This window comes from Eucyclogobius newberryi, unplaced genomic scaffold, assembly GCF_026437365.1.
Source record: "Eucyclogobius newberryi isolate DKJ021-1_F unplaced genomic scaffold, fEucNew1.0.hap1 SCAF_6, whole genome shotgun sequence".
In the NCBI taxonomy this organism is placed as follows: Eukaryota; Metazoa; Chordata; class Actinopteri; order Gobiiformes; family Gobiidae; genus Eucyclogobius; species Eucyclogobius newberryi.
This window is the reverse complement of record NW_027316278.1, coordinates 30,791,433-30,809,638: the sequence shown is the minus strand read 5'-3', so window position 1 is coordinate 30,809,638 and position 18,206 is coordinate 30,791,433. Positions and strand designations below refer to the sequence as shown.

General features: G+C 40.6%; 1 protein-coding gene across 4 annotated transcripts in view; it reads left to right on the top strand.

The window, feature by feature from the left end:
• Nucleotides 1–18,206, top strand: part of grid2 (glutamate receptor, ionotropic, delta 2) — a 788,159-nt gene that overhangs the window by 377,559 nt on the left and 392,394 nt on the right. For all 4 annotated transcript variants that reach the window (XM_072433310.1, XM_072433308.1, XM_072433309.1 and 1 more), the window contains exon 4: nt 215–420. In XM_072433310.1, the coding sequence (XP_072289411.1) occupies nt 215–420 (206 nt within the window). The remainder of the gene's footprint in view (nt 1–214; nt 421–18,206) is intronic.

The following is an 18,206-nucleotide window of genomic DNA, read 5'->3' as shown; positions in this document are numbered from 1 at the left end:
TTATGTTTGCTGTTGCTTCTAAAGATATGCCAATGAAGCCTCTTGTGGCCGTCGTCCCCTAGAGCTTTGAAATCACTTGCACACGTAACAAAATGAAGTCTCAAAATGTTATCTTATGTGAAATATACCACGGAGGGGACAGAGGCGCCGGCATTGCTCGAAATCTTGCTCGCCACGCGATAAACCCGTAATCTTTATCCGTTTCCGTGCACAGATATCCGTGGCATCGAGGATTTCCTGGACCGCACCTCGCAGCAGGGCATGGACGTGTCTCTGCAGAAGGTGGAGTCCAACATAAACATGATGATCACCAGCCTGTTCAGAACGCTCAGGGTGGAGGAGCTGCACCGGTACCGGGACACGCTGAGGAGGGCCGTGCTGTTCATGAGCCCCGCAACCGCCAAGGCCTTCATCACCGAGGTACAACACACACACTCGTTTGACTGTTCCTATAACTAACGCATTTGAATTCATGTCAAGTATAACTCAATTAAATGATGGTTCGTCTACGATCTGATTGGCAGAGAAATCACAATGAATATCTGCTACCACTGGGGTAGAAAATACAGACGTTATTCATTTGCAGTGATGTGTTTGGATATGTAGCACACCCACATATTGACATTGACATCTGACTTTCAAGAACGTTTGAATCCTTCATCACTGTTTTCCCTTCTGATTTACCCTCTTGAAATTGCATTTAGAGTGTTTGAGTAACCTTTATTCTTCCGCATTCTAAACACCGTTGCTCAGAAAATTCCTCTACATTCTACATACATTCTTTTACAGCAGCATCACATAAAAAAAAAAAAAGATTCTGAAATTGCCATGAAACACACACTGGGATTTGAAATATGGACTTCAACTTCAACTATAAGAAGTGGAAAAAGTACATTTGCCGAAAGCGAGTGAAATAAAGTCCCCCCCCACACACACACACACACACAGGTGGAAGCTAGATGGAAGCTAGAGTCATAAATGCATAAATCCAAGCGTTCGCTCGGGCCTTAATCTCTCGTGCCGTGTTCTCGTCGCGGTTTAATTAAAAGCGACCTCGGTGAGAGCTATCAGCGTCTCATCTGGTGGAGGGCGTGACAGAGAGCGGGCGGAAGTGGGGCTCGGCTGGTGTCTTTCTGGACATCTCTCATTCAGGGTCAGAGATCTTTGGAAATACTCTAGCCCAACATGCGTCCTAGTTTGGACATGGTGTAGATGAGGTTTAGTCTTGAATGAAACATGGCTAAATCTTGGTATTGATTTGGCTGACACACATACTTGGTTTGACTTGCTCCGAGCTCCAGTTAGCTACGCACCAGTGTCCTAACGCAGACCTGAACCGTACAAGATTCTGCAGAGAGTCCAGGTGTGGTGTGGGATTCTTTTTTTATGTATTTTTATGTATTTATTGGATTGGATTGGATTCAACTTTATTGTCATTGCACAGAGCACAGGTACTAAGACAACGAAATGCAGTTAGCATCAACCAGAAGTGCAAAACAGCAGTTAAAAGTGCAGAGTATGTAAAGTGAATCAGTGAATAAATACAGAATGTACAGTAGGGGGCAGTATGGGGTATGAGCAGTTGTCCACAATCACTGTGTGTGTGTGTGGCAGTCTACAGTCTCTGTATGTGCATGTCTGTGTGTGTGTGTGTGTGGGGGGGGGACATTGAGGTAGAGAGTTCAGCAGGATGACCGCTGCAGGGAGGAAGCTTTTCCTGAACCTACTGGTCCGGGAACGGAGCACCCTGTAGCGCCTCCCGGAGGGGAGGAGGGCAAACAGTTGGTGGCTGGGGTGAGAGCTGTCTCTGACGATGCTGCGCGCCCTCCGCAGACACCTCTTGCTCTGGACAGTCTCAATGGAAGGGAGTGAGGAACCTGTGATGCGTTGGGCGGTTTTCACCACCCTCTGGAGTGACTTCCGGTCCGCAGCAGAGCAGCTGCCATACCATACTGAGACACAGTTGGTAAGGATGCTCTCGATGGTGCAGCGGTAAAAGTTCACCAAGATCAGAGGAGACAGGTGGGCCTTCTTCAACCTCCTCAGGAAGAAGAGACGCTGGTGTGCCTTCTTGACCAGGGTTGAGGTGTTGAGAGACCAAGAGAGATCCTCGGAGATGTGGACACCCAGGAACTTGAAGCTGGTGACACGCTCGACCTCCGTCCCGTCGATAAGGATGGGGACGCTAAACAATTACATTAGGCTTGTACGCAGACATTTCTGTGCCGAACTGACAGTTACAAGCTGTTTTTAAAAGCAGTTGTCCATTTAGTCTGGCGGAGAAACCAATCTCAGCCTTTGCCGTCTGCAGCGCTTGGACGCAACGCAACCCTTCGGTCAAGATGCACACACACAGCACGTACACAGCGCAGCATACACCACACGCCTTTGATCGAGCATGTCACAGAGCTGGCCAAGCTGTGTGGCACATCCATGTTGATTTGACGCTCTGTATAAACCTGTTATGCCCCAATTTAGACCTGGATGGAATAGAGGCGTCATGTGAGGTTAAATCACACTTTTCACCCAAACATAACCATTGTTCCGAACCACACACTGGGTTCACACTGACATAATTCTATTTAAGATGTTGCTAAAAATGATCCTTAGTCATTACATCCACAGTTAATGAGAAATACTGAGCTCATAATGCCTTGGCTTTTACATTGGCTCTGATTGAAAACAGGATGTGCTCAGCTGGTTTTCAAGCATGAATGACGGAGAGACTTCTTTGAGAAACGCGTCGGTTTCAGCTCAGTTTATGAAATTGATCAACTTTGATGTCCAAACCCCAGCAAGCAGCTCAGTTACATGTGTGTGATGAAGGAAGGTAATGATGGATTTCTTAGGGACGTTCGTTCCCCCAGGACCTAGACACTAGCGACTGTCAAGAGGAGATGGATGGCAGAATCTCATTTGAGAGCGTCCTCCAACTAACTCAAAGGTTTGCCCTTCAAAACCTCTACAGAACAGAACTGACAAAAGTCTTCTGCAGGATCTCCATTTGTATAATTTTGAGAAATACCACGTAAGAAATGGTAATATAGTCTTCTGGTATTGCTGAAAGGGCCAAGGAGGGTTGTAGCACGTATGCAACTGCAAAAAGAAGGATGTACTGAGAGTGGATTGGTTGAGTCACAAAGATACCGAACTCTGATTGGATGATAGTTAAGGAAGTTAAGGACACGTAACAAAAAAAACATAAATCACCTATGTCCATCTCACAACAGCGCCTAAATCTCAAATACACAACACATTGGCTTGTTACGTTCTCATTTAAATGTTTTTTCCCTTTTGTTTGCAGCTCTTATTTCCCAGATCATATTGGATGGGAAATTAAAGAACACATTTTTTATAATTTCTCTTTCTTTCAAATCATATTACTGCCACGCATCCACTACCATTGTTCCGAACCACACACTGGGTTCACACTGACTTAAGGAGCATACGATGGTAGATATAATTGTTACTCCTATGTATTTATGTGTATATTTAAAAACCCTCACTGATTGTTATGTTTTTAGAGAACTAATGAAAGGGCAAAAGAAGTTTATTTTGATGCAATGTGAGACATCTGTTGTCTCTCATTGTCTCACATCTGTTGACGCTAAAAAATTAGAACTCAAAACGCATTCGAACAAAGCGTAAAATACACTCATTTGACAAACATTGAACATTGCTAGTACATTGTCCAATACATTTCAATTCCATTTATACAGGATAATGTTAAAATACAATGCCAGAAAGCAACAAAATCCACATCATTTGCAGACACAGATGACATGCCCCACACATTCACACTCTACATGTGTACCCTTCAGCCAAGAATGGTCTGTTCCTTTTTAAAACAGGCATCAGAGCAACTTGACCTCAAATGAAGGGGCACATTATTCTCGAGTCTGTTGCAGCTGTGAAATAATGACCTCTAATATTAACAGTGATTCCTCCTGCGCTGTTACTGTAAGATATGTTTGGTCTGTAAATATGTGTAGATATAAGACTGTCCACACAATGGGGACATTTTGGAATGTATGGCGGTTGTTTCCTGCATTTGGCTCTTTTAGTCCTGGTTTGTTGTTGGTTTTATTCTTGGTGTAGCTCTAATAGTCCCTAAAAGGCACGTTTCGACTTTGGACTAGATCGGGGAGGTCCGAAAGTGTCTCCGCTGTCATAAATGTACCGTACCACTCTGTTTGAGGGGTATAAAAGGGGTGAGGGTACTAGCTCCAGGAGTGTGCCGCTCACTTTTGGCTCGCTGAACACTTTAGTGCTAGATGACTGGATGAGAGACAATGTAGTTTCAAGTGAAAATGAAAAGCCAAAAAATGTAATTAAAATAGAACCATTTCTCACCAAAAGCTGACTTGATTTTCTGATGTATCGATGCGTATCCAGTGGTGATAACTTTAATCGTTGAGCTGACAAAGCAAAGCTAGCGCGTCTTAGCATCAGCTTTTTCCACTCACGTCAAATATTGCATTTCCAGTACATACTGCATACATCAGCCAAAGACATTGCATTTCATAAAGAGAGGTTAAAGTGTGGCGTGGAGGAGAGGAAGTTCAAAAAATGCAGAAAGGCTGACAATAAACTGTAAGTTGCTTCTTGTGCACTCTAATCTAACCAATACACAGCTACACAAACATAATGTTTCTGAAAAGCTGAGATTGGTTTCATGAAGAGAAAGTCAAATTGTGGTATAATTTATGTGACGTTTGGGTGCAAGCCAGGCCCTTGCAAACACAGACCGTCATTAACAGAAGCGGTCCAAAGCGCTCCAAAGTGGACCGTCTGAGTAGACCAGTCAGAAGGTCAAAAATCCACTTTAGACTTAGGTGAGTCATGGATTAGTAATTGTACTGTATATGTTTTAGACTTGATTCATGCATAATTTGATGACGCTTTAGTTTTAGTTTATACTCAACACAGATTTATTTGACTTTAGGACCTGGTTTTAAGTTAGACCTGACTCAATTAAGATTTAGGCAATTTTGGCAAAATTTTGGTCCAAAGAAGTACATCGAGGAAGTATCCAATGCTTTCAACTAGGATTTAAATGCATTTAAATCCAAGTTGAAAGCATTGAGCAAATCATTTTCATAACCTGGGTATTTTAATTGTTGTTTGTTTGTATTTATGTGTGATTTATGTGTATTTACGTGTCTAAACGTTGCTGCCTCTTTGCCAGGACTCCCCCGTAAAGGAGCTTTTTAATCTCAATGGGACTTGCCGGTTAAAATAAAGGTTAAATTACAACAATACAAATATATAAAAGGAAAATGTATTATTTCTTTGCCGTCGTGCATGCTACAACTTTATGCCATGTGCGCTGCAACTAAAAAAAATAACCTTGCTTTGGGCTGTCATACTTACTTCACTGAGGTTGACAACAATGATGCTTTTTAATCCAATCTAGCTGGACATTAAGTGGACAGGGCTTTGTGAGATAAGCCGATGTGTGAGATTGATGTCTGTACAGTTGTTAGCCTTTGGGGATGTATCTTATGTGAAAGATAGAGGATAGTGAAATTATTATAACCTTTATTTATACAGGGAGGAGCAGCCCTCAAGAGCAACCTGTCATTTACAAGAGTGCACCACTAACACCTACAAACATTTACTTAATAATAATGAAAAATATACAAACAAAGACAGGATATACAGATAAAATACCTTAAAACATTCAATAGAAATAAATGTATAGAAACACACAATATGGAATAAAATAATTTAAATCAAGAGCACTGGCACCAAGGACAGTCTTTTAAAAGTGCTTTGAATTAATTCAAATTTCATCAAAAAAATCTTTGAGTTTCATTTCATTGGTCGGCAGCAAAGCCTCTGTCCCTTGCTCTGTACTGACTCTGTGAGACTCTAAATAAAAATGTCCTGTGATCTTAATCAGCACCTGATCTGATGCTCGCTAAACTTGTAAAATAATCAGGCAAAACTCCAATGAAATCTTTATAAATAAACAAAAGGCAGTGCTGTTATTTTCTTACATCTAATGATGCAATTATGTTCTGTTTCCTTCTCCTGTCATTCATATGATACATTGAGCTCGGAGGTTTTAAGACAGTTGCTGTAGAATGCATATATATATATATATATATATATATATATATATATATATATATATATATATATATATAATATAATGTCACCATAATCCAGAACTGAAGGAAATGTAGCCTGAATGAATTGTCTTCTACAATTAAGAGGGGGCACTTTTTATTTCTAAAGAAGAATGACAATCTGGTTATAAGTTCTTGCTCTTGAACATGTTTTTTGAAGGAGAGTTTATCATCAATCCAGATGCACAAGTATTTGTAGTAGAGGGCTTGTTAGCATAAGAATATATTATAACACAGTTTTGTTGAATGATGTGAAAATCTTAATATACACTATTTTGAATCACTTGTGCAACAGAAGGTGCCCTGGCATATAAAATTGCATCATCTGCATACAAGTGGATGGTGTTTTAGATTATGCCCAATTGAGTTTACATACATGGTAAATAGATGTGGTCCAAGGACAGACCCTTGAAGAACTCCTTAGTTAGGATAAGATAATTGATTGAAGGCCATCATCAGAAACCGCTTAAGCTCCATTTGTGAGGTAATATTTAAACTCTATTTTTATATTTTAATCAAACCCAATAGCATCCAGATGATCCAAGAGAATACAGTGATCTACTCAACCAAAGGCCTTTGACACATCTTAACATAACTTTGGTAGCAGCTGTAATAGTACTATGCCCTGGTTTATATCCAGACTCTCTCTATTTAAAATGTAACATTTGGTTAAGAAAGCACGCACCTGGTTACTTATTTGCTTCTCCAAGATTTTTGCTGGGCAGGACAGTTTTGAGATTGGACCAACCTTATTCAGATCATTTTTCTAGCATCCTTTGTGCAAAGGGAGAACAAAAGCAGTTTTCCATAGTAAGGGAACACTTTCAGTTTGGATTTTGAGACTAAAAATACAAATTTTAGTCTCAAAATCCAAACTGAAAGTATCCCCTTTGATTTAAATGATTTACTATTAGTGGGGCTGATAACAAAAGTACTTAGGATCTAAGGTGTCAGCTCCAGTGGATCTATAGAGAGCAACACTTAATATTTGATACTTCAAAATACTTGATCAGGTCTACAGCAACAGCAATAGATGGAGCAGCATCATCAAAAATATTTCCAGCATCAGTAAAGTGCTGGTTAAACGGATCACAGAGATCTTTTATTGTCAGACTAATTTAATCTTTTATCATTTCATTTGGTAAAAAGGGGGCCAGATGCGATCAGGACCTGACCGCAGAATGGCCCCGTGATTCAGTGAAAGTATTGACGTAATAAGATGTTTTGGCTTTACAAACAGAAGAGACATATTCATTGCGCTTATGACAAAACTGCTGCCAATCTGCTGCTGATTTGGTTGCCTTGGCTTCGGCCCAGGTAATGTCACATCCTCGAGATAATGCAGCGATGTCCGGACAAAACCAGGGATTATTCTTATTTTTGACCCTTTGACCTTTTAACAGGAGCATGTTTATCAGTATTATCATTAAATGTTTGAATAAAAAAGTCCAGTTCTGTGTTGGGTTCTGGAATACTAGTGGTAAAATCATTGTCACTATAGAACAAATCAGACAGAAATGCTTGGAAATTAAAATGCTTATAAGACTTTTTATGGATTTAAGATATTTTGTGTTGCCAAAAGGACATTGGTCACTAAAAGCAATTGGAAAAACACCACTACGTTGGAATTTCTGAGGTTTGTTGCTTAAGAAATGAAAATAAATATAGAAATTCTCCCATCCAGATGTATTACAGGGTCTGGAATTGAAAATATGTAACATGATGAAGACAAAGGGAAAGAGCGAGGGAGACAAACGGAGTCACTCAAGGATGGAGGACAATTAGGCTCTAAGACAATCAGTGAGGGCAAAGCCATTGTGTTGAAGCTGATGTGTCAGAGCAAAGATGAAGATCACTTTGTAAACTGCGATGTCCTCTGAAGTGAATCCAATCCACTTTATTTATATCGCACATTTCAGAAACAGAAACAGTTTCCAAAGTTCAGCACAATACAAGTAAAAGATACATAAACTCTGCTTGTCCTAACAATAAAACTAGTAATGTAAAAGAAAATGTAAAACCAATCAAATGAAAATAATTAAATCAATAATAATAATAAAACACGTTGAACCACACAACTCATGCAGTGTTCAATGCCAGAGATTAAAAGTAGGTCTTAAAACACACACTGAATTCTGGACCAATTGTATGTGTGAAAGTGGCTAATGCCCAGAAAAAGTACATTACAGTAGTTGGAATGAACTAAAAGCATTCGTCGCTTGCTTGAACATTTTAAAAGATAAAACATGTTTTAACTTTAGATAAAAGCTTGAAATGTGAAAAAGGAGATTTGATAACAGTATTTACCGGTACTTTTAATAATGACGCCTAGGTTGGTGACTAACAGTTTCACCTGCCGTCTACAGTTGGTCCAGGTCCATTAGAGGGTCCCATTAGAGGGTCCCATTAGGGGGTCCCATTAGAGGGTCCCATTAGGGGGTCCCATTAGGGGGTCACCAAACAGTAAGATTTCCGTTTTCCCCTCATTAAAACCACAAAAGCTGTGAGCCAACCAAGCCTTGACATCACTCAAGCACTTAATCGGACCCTTTTTTTGAAAAGTGTGAGGAGGTACAGAGCAAACAGAACAGGCCAGAGAATTGAACCCTGTGGGACTCCGTAGGGAAGAGGGGAGGAAGACGAGGTGGAGTCCCCCAGTCTGACTGAGCAGGACCTCCCCCTGTGATTTAAAATCTTATGTTCCGTTGTGTACAGCTGGTTACCACTTACAATCGGAGTAAATCAGACAACAGAGGCCAAAACTACAGAGTCACGAGCCTCTGAGACAAAAGATAATTCAAAAATATTGTTAACTGTCATGTAGGGCAAGACTTTTCTTCAAATTATCTTATGACTTCAAGACATGATCAACCTGTGATAGATGATGTGATATGTCCTGCAGCGATGTCCACAAGTTGACACAAGTTCTAATAGGGACAAAAAAATAATCAAAATATCATGATTTAGTCTCAATAATACCGTGGCCAGTCACAATACATTGAATTATTAAAATCCTTTGTTTATAGTATAGCAGTGTTTTAGCAATAGATAATAGACTATGATCCTTTGCTACATTTCAGTGCAGAGAACATGAAGTCGTAATTGTTATCAAGCACTTTTATGGCTTAACTCTTTGGAACGATGTGCACAAATGCTTGTCTTGGCATTTTAAAGGAAAACGTAGCATCTGTACAATTCTATTCCTCTTCAAAATATTACAATGATTAGTGTACCGTGAAATTAATATTGTACCGTGACATTTGCATATTGTTACGTCCCTAATTGCAGTTACAAGTCCACACTGTAGGAGTTGTTTCGACGAGCTCCTGTGGTCAAACATTTGCATGCAGCTCTTTTGAAGAACGTTTTGCTCTTAATCCACACACCATGATGTGCATTATTCACACTCTCCAGCGGAGGCCTTTAATGCTGTGCGTGTGAGTGCATGTTCTACCCTTGTGGTTGTCCCATCCACATCTTCACATAACCAGCAGAACATGGCCCTGGGCAAACACCTTCATGGAATATTACACCAAAGACTTTCCTCGACTTCAGAAATATGCTGTTTCATTATAAATGTAGAATCCCCTGGTCCTCCATGTAGAGGACCAATAAAGCCATGAGCAGATTCACTAATGACTATGACATGTTCAAGGTCATTAAACCTGGTGCACAAAGGAAAGCATCTCACCACTGCACTGCTAGATGAACTATTTATACAGCTGATATTTCAGAAACATCAAACCTAATCAGATATTATAGCCTTTTAGAATGTGTCTTAATCTCCTGTTGGTCAGTCAGTGTCAGTTAGTCCTGACATTAAAATGATAACTGTGATGTTTTATGAAAACATCATTAAATCAGATCAATTGCCTCAAGTCAAACTTTACTGCAAAACCATCCGTCTCTCACTAACTCTTGCATTTTGCATCCAGAGATCATGTTAGATATGCAAAGATGATGAATTTTGCCATTTGATCTCAACACTTTAAATTTTAAAATCAAGCCATTTTTGGACTATTTTTCTTTTGGTGACATTTCTTACTTGAAGGGCCATCAAACATGTATAAAATTATTCCACAGATGACAGCTGCCGCCAATGAGGCATGAAGGAATGAGACACCATAAATAATATAGTCACACACACACTCGTCTTGCTTGGGCTGATGAAGTTGAGGTTGGCTGTGTTATTATGGAGACATGTGATCTTTCTTTGGGTCGGAGCGTGTTTGACACGTTGCGTCAGTTGGACGACATTGGGCTGAGTTTGTTAGCTTTTTCTGACATTTCAGACATTACTCTGTTTGTGACTCTGCTTTTAACACCAGTATTGTCAAACCTGCAAGTCATAAACCTTCTGTGTCTTGGTTCCCATGGATACAGATGGTCAATACTCACACATTATAAAAGTGTTGAATCACACACCAAATATGATGCATGGTCTACAGTGGAGGATTGTCATACGATTATAGGCTTCTGCGTGAACTAAACACATGGCTTTACATTAAATACTCCTCGCAATATGTGACGGAGCAGCGTAAATGCCGGTACATGTCGGCCTCGGTGAAACTGAGATAAACAGTGTTTTAGGGTTTTTTTCCCCCCAAATTTGTGATTTTCGTTTTTTTGCATTATGTTAAAGTTGAAGTTATAAAGGAAGCCCCTCCGTGCTTCAGATAACAGTATTCATTACCTTAAAAGTACACATTAAGCTGTTAAAAATGGGTAGTTTTCGTGTGCCGCACGGGGGGCGTTACACTTTTTTCAGCAGAATACTGTTGATCTTTTTCCACCAATAAGCTGCGAACCACATGGCTACAGCTGCGTGTTCTCCGTGTTTTCCTCTCAAGAGACATTATTCATTCTCAAAGACTTTCTCCAGAGCGTATGATTCCCTGGACTAAATTTCAACGGAACTGAGGTACTTTTACTCTAAAGTATTGCTTTAACGCTGTGTTTTAAGGTGGTTTCGTGATGTCACTTGCCTCGGCACCTGAGCAGACATGGAGCTATGCTAAGCTAACATGCTGCTTCAGTGCACTCTACGTTATAAATATGTGCTTGAATTTAATGTGACCACTTTCTGAATAATTAACACCACGTAGTCTCTTGAAACTAGCTGTTTTGAGATGGTATAATGTCTGTATCTTCGTGTTTTTTACTGTAGCCCGCGTTAGCCGCTTTAGCTCGCTACAGTCCAAGCTAGCACCGGGCCATGTTCTTTTTTACTGGCTTCAGCATAACAAATACGGGCTTGAATTTAATGTGACTACTACTGAATAATTACCATCACGTACTCTCTTGAAACTAGCTGTTTTGGGACGGTGTAATGTCTGTATCTTCGTGTTTTTTTTACTGTAGCTCGCGTTAGCCGGTTTAGCTCGTTCCAAACTTCTTTGTTTCACTTTTCAGAACAGGTGCTCACGTTGTAAAAAACGCGCTTAGAGCCAAAGTAAGACCGCTGTGTGCTGTGTGCTTGGTTCACTGTCTCCTAAATGGTCCATATCATAAGAGAAAGTTGTGAAAAGCACTTACATACTCATCACAGTGGAAAATTAGAACGCTCGAAATGCCTTTGGCCCAATGCAAAGAGTTAAAAACATGTTTTCCACGTTTTGAACACAGTAAAAATCAGGTTCAGCACTTTTAACTTCTATGTCCAATCACATTTACATTTAGCTCTTAGCATTTCCAAATCTATAGTTCCTTACATTAATTACTGACATTGGAAAACAAGCTAGAGACTCCAGCACGATCCACCACGGAAAGTTTAAGGCGCGGGCTGGCTATTGTCAAAACTGAAGGCTACAAAATGATGGTGATTAACATTTAGCTACGCAGGTCACTCGGCTGACTGCCCAGACATGCTAACACTTCTTTTATTGTGCTGAGTGTCTTGAAAGTTATCTCCTTCATACACTTTTCAAACTTGTCTTTATGGAAAACATGCTAGAAAATGAAAAAAAAAAAGTGAGAAGAAAGGAGTGACATTGACGAGAAGGTTAACATGGCCTCCCGTGTTCAATTAAAGCCAGGAAAATTGACAGTGCGCCGTTAAATAACAAAAGCGCAAGGAGGTTGGGATTAAGAGAATTAAGTGACTCAAGAAACACTTAATCTGATCAACGCGGGGGCAGGACGTGCTCTGGAAAATGTGGAAATGGATGGAAAGGTTCGCAAAATGGGGAAAACGCCGAGAGTGGGCCTTGGGTTTGTGTCGAGTTAGCGCCCGCTCACAGTCACAGTCGCTCGGCCCTGACTTTGTGTGCAGACCTTGATGAAGGGCAGTCAAAGGCAGGGCCAGATAAAGTGGCCTAAATGGATGATGTGGAGTGTGAAAGATTCTAATGAGGTCGAGCGCCGGCAGTACAGTGGGAAGTCGACTAAACCATTGCCCTCAGACGTTTCTTCAAAGACCTGGCTTATGCTAAACTGGCACGTTTCTTTAGCTTACCTTAGCCGTGTTATGATGACCATAGATGACCTTGTGTTTCATGATAAAAGTAGACCTTAATTTTTAGTCTGTCTGCATTTTTAATCATCAAATCATTCACCTTCCACTGGGCCTGGTCGTCCGTAAAGCGTTGCCGTGTTCGTTAAAGTGCCTCTGACAGGTCGGAAGACACATTGAAGTTTTATACATAAAACAACAACATAAAAATTCTAAAAATATTAAATAGCCATTTAATATTATAATATTAATATTATATATAGCCAGAAATAGCCATTTTTTTTTAGGTTTATAATTTCACTTCCTGTTTGTAATTGATGACATCACACAAGGAAATTACCTGCAATTATTATTTTTTAAAAGTCGTTTATTTTGTGTAAATTATGCATAAACTTTGTCTGGAATGAATGTCCCTAGTGCACCTAGAGTGAATTTATATCACATATAGATTTATATTATTTTATATATTTTTTGCAATATGTCTGGACTGTGGAAGAACAGATTTTACTTTATCACATGAACAAGAAAAACACAGGTATAAAAACACAGGTATTAACCACAACCCAGAACATGCCCTGCAGCTCAAAAAAGTGTTTTTCTTTTTTGTTACAATCTCAGAATAAGAATCAAAAAGGTGTTTATTGCCATTGTCAGTGAATTTACAAAGCTTTGATGCTTCGACGTTGATCTACACATTATTACCAATGAAAATAACATCTAGTGGCTTTTATCAAGGAGGTGGGTTACAATAATAGTGAAATACATTTGGCTTTTGAAAACATTACTAAACAAAACTACAAAACTGAATCTTGAGCGGATCAAAGTAAACAACCTCCGTCTGAACACATAAAAAAACGTGTGAACATGTAATCGATTTGAGTCATAAAAACCGTCATCTTTCCATTATAATTGCCGTCTCTCAAGTGTAAATTGTCTTCATTTCTTGGTCTGTTTAATGACTTGAGCTGGAACAAAAGCACAAGTAACACGAGAAGAAGGCGCGTCGGCATCGTTTATTTCAGAGGAAAATACACAAAAAAGTCATATTTTCCTGAACCTTTGAAACATTTTCTTGTTGTTCAGTGACAATAATACACCCAAAGAGAGACAAGCTTTAAATAATGTGCTCCGTTCTGCTCAATATACCGTGAACTGCGACCTTCCTGTTCTTGAGGCTCTTTATAAATGTAGATTTTTAAACCAATCCCTTGGAATCCTTCACAGCCGCTCACGTCAAACCCTGCGGAGCCACGTTTGAACCCCTCAGGAAGAAGATGTCATTCCATTAACCGTAAGACATCGTGTCGCGCTGAAAGCTTCTTCCCACAAGCTTAAACAATGCACTTTGATCTGCCCCATGGTTTTTCTAGCTATCTTGAAGTGTTTTGTAACTTATGGTGGTATTATGTGGTTATCAGACTCAGAATCAGAAAAAGAATAGTATTCACAACATAGGAACTTGCTTTGGTGATTCAATGCAGCAACAACAATGATGAAACAACCAAGGGATCAAAATAACAATAAGATTAAAAAAGAGTAAGTAAGTATTTTGTATTTGCACAGCACATTTAAGATCCAAAGTGCTTCACAATGAAAAAGACAGAGATTAAAAGATGATTCAAACAGCAAACAACAACAGACAGTAACAAAAACAACAGAAGAAACATATAGACAAGATACAAGTGGCATAAAATTCCATTCCTGTCACAGGCTCAGTAGCTGTTAAAAGCAAGTCTGAAAAAATAGTTTTTTTTAAAAGATAATGATGACGCTAATTTATTGCCTGACCAGCCATTCCCAACACGTTTTGACAGACTATTTTACAAAACCTGAGGGTCTGGGATCCAACACAGTCGCTCCAATTTCCAAAGGGAGCTGATTGACAGGCGGATTAACCAATCAGACAAACGCATTGTCCGTTCGTGTCTAAACACACATGGTGGATTACAGAATAAAAATAACACAGACTGCTGACTTCTGCTGAGTCAACAAGCGACGCATTAAACTCTGTAAATCTCAGGTAAATAAAGTTATATATTTTGTTCTGAACGTTCCGAAAATATTTAAAAGATGTCTTCCGCATTTGAGAAACACATGACACAAATTAGCGGCGATGGTTGGACAGGTAAATGCTGGAAAGTTTTTTGGACGCCCTCCAACGGTCCAATTCCAGACCGAGATGCATTCGAACGGAATGTGGGCGGGGCTGGCGGGTTAGGCAAGCTAATTTAAGGTCTTGAGGTAAACTGTTCCAGAGGCGCGGTGCATAATTGCTGAAAGCCCGGTCACCTTTCTGTGAGCGGGTACGGGGTGTGTCCAGGGGTGTGTCCAGGGGTGTGTCCAGAGGTGTGTCCAGGGGTGTGTCCAGGGGTGTGTCCAGGGGTGTGTCCAGGGGTGTGTCCAGAGGTGTGTCCAGGGGTGTGTCCAGGGGTGTGTCCAGGGGTGTGTCCAGAGGTGTGTCCAGGGGTGTGTCCAGGGGTGTGTCCAGGGGTGTGTCCAGGGGTGTGTCCAGAGGTGTGTCCAGGGGTGTGTCCAGGGGTGTGTCCAGGGGTGTGTCCAGAGGTGTGTCGAGGGGTGTGTCCAGGGGTGTGTCCAGAGGTGTGTCCAGGGGTGTGTCCAGGGGTGTGTCCAGAGGTGTGTCCAGGGGTGTGTCCAGAGGTGTGTCGAGGGGTGTGTCGAGGGGTGTGTCCAGGGGTGTGTCCAGGGGTGTGTCCAGGGGTGTGTCCAGAGGTGTGTCCAGAGGTGTGTCCAGGGGTGTGTCCAGGGGTGTGTCCAGGGGTGTGTCCAGGGGTGTGTCCAGAGGTGTGTCCAGGGGTGTGTCCAGAGGTGTGTCCAGGGGTGTGTCCAGAGGTGTGTCCAGAGGTGTGTCCAGAGGTGTGTCCAGGGGTGTGTCCAGAGGTGTGTCCAGGGGTGTGTCCAGGGGTGTGTCCAGGGGTGTGTCCAGAGGTGTGTCCAGAGGTGTGTCCAGAGGTGTGTCCAGAGGTGTGTCCAGAGGTGTGTCCAGGGGTGTGTCCAGTGGGATGCAGATCTTAGTGGGCGTGGTGGAGTGTAAAATGGAGCATGTTTGAGGCATAACCTGGAGCCGGTCCATGTAGCGATTTCAAAACGGTCAATGCCACTTTACACTGGATTCTAAATTTGACAGGAAGCCAATACAAGGCCGCCAGAGTGATGTGTTCATATTTCTTTGTCCCGGTAAGAAGTCGAGCAGCTGCGTTTTGTAATAACCGTAATCTTGAAAGAGATGATTCATTTATTCCAGTATAAAGGGCTTCACAATAGTCCAATCTTGAAGAAATAAAAGCAAAAAAAAATATGACTTTCTCAAGGTCGACTGCAGTTAAACATGATTTCAATTTAGCTACAGCTTTTTTACAGCTTTTTTACAGCTTTTTTTGGCATGTGGTGCTTTACAATGTTTTGTTGTGCGTGTTGAGCTTTTTTGCACATGATTTTTCCCAACGTGGGTTTGACCTGCACTTGGCAAATAAGCTACACTAAACAAACAATAACCTCTTCAAATATGTAATCCGTTGCTGGACTTTATTTGACGAAACATCACTGTAAAAAACACTCGCGTTTATTGAGCCAAAAGCAATAAACGTGCAGAGGACGGTTTGGAACAACAACGCCGTTAAAAGGACACGTGGTGGACTTGGCCTGAGTTCTCCCCTTGAACTTTCTCACTCGTCCGATGGCGTTCGCCCGTTATCTGCACTAACCGTTTGTGCCTATGTGTGTGTGTGCCTGTGTGTGTGTGTATTTATGCTGACATCAGGCCTTATCAGCGCTGGGAGCACGGTGATTACAGTGCATTACGGCGCGGAGCCTGAAAGGTGGGCTGTGTGCGCGGGCGCTGGCGGGCCACACAAGGTTAGCGCTATTGACTGAGGCCAGTGGCAGCGCTAATGGAGGTGCCAGTAAGTGCTCGGCGGACAGGGATACAGATGTGCGTGTTTGCTGTAAGCCCGGCTATTTCGCCGTTTGGTCGATATGCTTATTTGTTATCTCTTTTTACAGATGATGCTCAAGTAGGAATCTCTTGGCTCCACTTTACTCGCCTGGCACCGGACACAATGCAGCGCACCGGCTGCTCAAATACGGCAGAAATCAGTGCGTTTCCACACAGCGGCAGTGTCTGTCAATGGAAAAAAACAACCCACTGTATAGAACTGAAATATAATAATCGTGAAGGCAAGGAAAACTGGAAATGTCCAATATTGAGCTAAATTGTACTATTTCATTTAAAATAACACATCTTGTACTTTTTTCTGATATTTAACTTATTTTAAGCCGTAACATTGTTGGAATTTGGTCCATTGAATCTCGTTCAAACTTTCAAAACTGATTCAAGTCTGACTGTTTTTTGGTTTTCTATTTCTTTATTTTGTGTGAGAAACCGCTGTGTTACGTCGCCATTTGGATATTATTCATAGTCTGAAGGGATTGGTTATTAGCCAGGGCGTAACGTTGCCCCAGGCCATTCGAGGCCCCGGACCCTTGAGCTGCTCCTGCACTCAACGAACTGTCAGTGCTGAAATATGCATCGAATAAGCTTCATGTAAAGGCGTGTTCAGACCGCCATGTCAAAGTGTCCAGTTTACATTCAAGAGCCAATTTAAACTTCAGACTGGATTATCAAGAAAAGAACAAATACAATCTGTTTTAAGCTTTATACTTTGGTGAAGTTTAACTGAGCTGCATCTCGGAGGGAAATGAAACCAATGCAACAGGAGCGAGTCGGGTTTGCGGAGGGGCGATAGAGTCTAAAGAATAAAGTCTAAAGTTGAAGACGTAGAACTACAGTAGGTGGCAGTAATGTAGCACAGAAGTTTTAGAGTTTAGAAGAAGAAGTTTTAGAGTTTAGAAGAAGAAGTTTCAGAGTTTAGAAGAAGAAGTTTCAGAGTTTAGAAGAAGAAGTTTTAGAGTTTAGAAGAAGAAGTTTCAGAGTTTAGAAGAAGAAGTTTTAGAGTTTAGAAGATGAAGTTTTAGAGTTCAGAAGAAGAAGTTTTAGAGTTTAGAAGAAGAAGTTTTAGAGTTTAGAAGAAGAAGTTTTAGATTTCAGAAGAAGAAGTTTTAGAGTTCAGAAGAAGAAGTTTTAGAGTTTAGAAGATGAAGTTTTAGAGTTTAGAAGAAGAAGTTTTAGAGTTTAGAAGAAGAAGTTTTAGAGTTTAGAAGAAGAAGTTTTAGAGTTTAGAAGAAGAAGTTTTAGATTTCAGAAGAAGAAGTTTTAGAGTTTAGAAGAAGAAGTTTTAGAGTTTAGAAGATGAAGTTTTAGAGTTCAGAAGAAGAAGTTTTAGATTTCAGAAGAAGAAGTTTTAGAGTTTAGAAGAAGAAGTTTTAGAGTTTAGAAGAAGAAGTTTTAGATTTCAGAAGAAGAAGTTTTAGAGTTCAGAAGAAGAAGTTTTAGAGTTTAGAAGATGAAGTTTTAGAGTTCAGAAGAAGAAGTTTTAGAGTTCAGAAGAAGAAGTTTTAGAGTTTAGAAGAAGAAGTTTTAGATTTCAGAAGAAGAAGTTTTAGATTTCAGAAGAAGAAGTTTTAGAGTTCAGAAGAAGAAGTTTTAGAGTTTAGAAGATGAAGTTTTAGAGTTTAGAAGAAGAAGTTTTAGAGTTTAGAAGAAG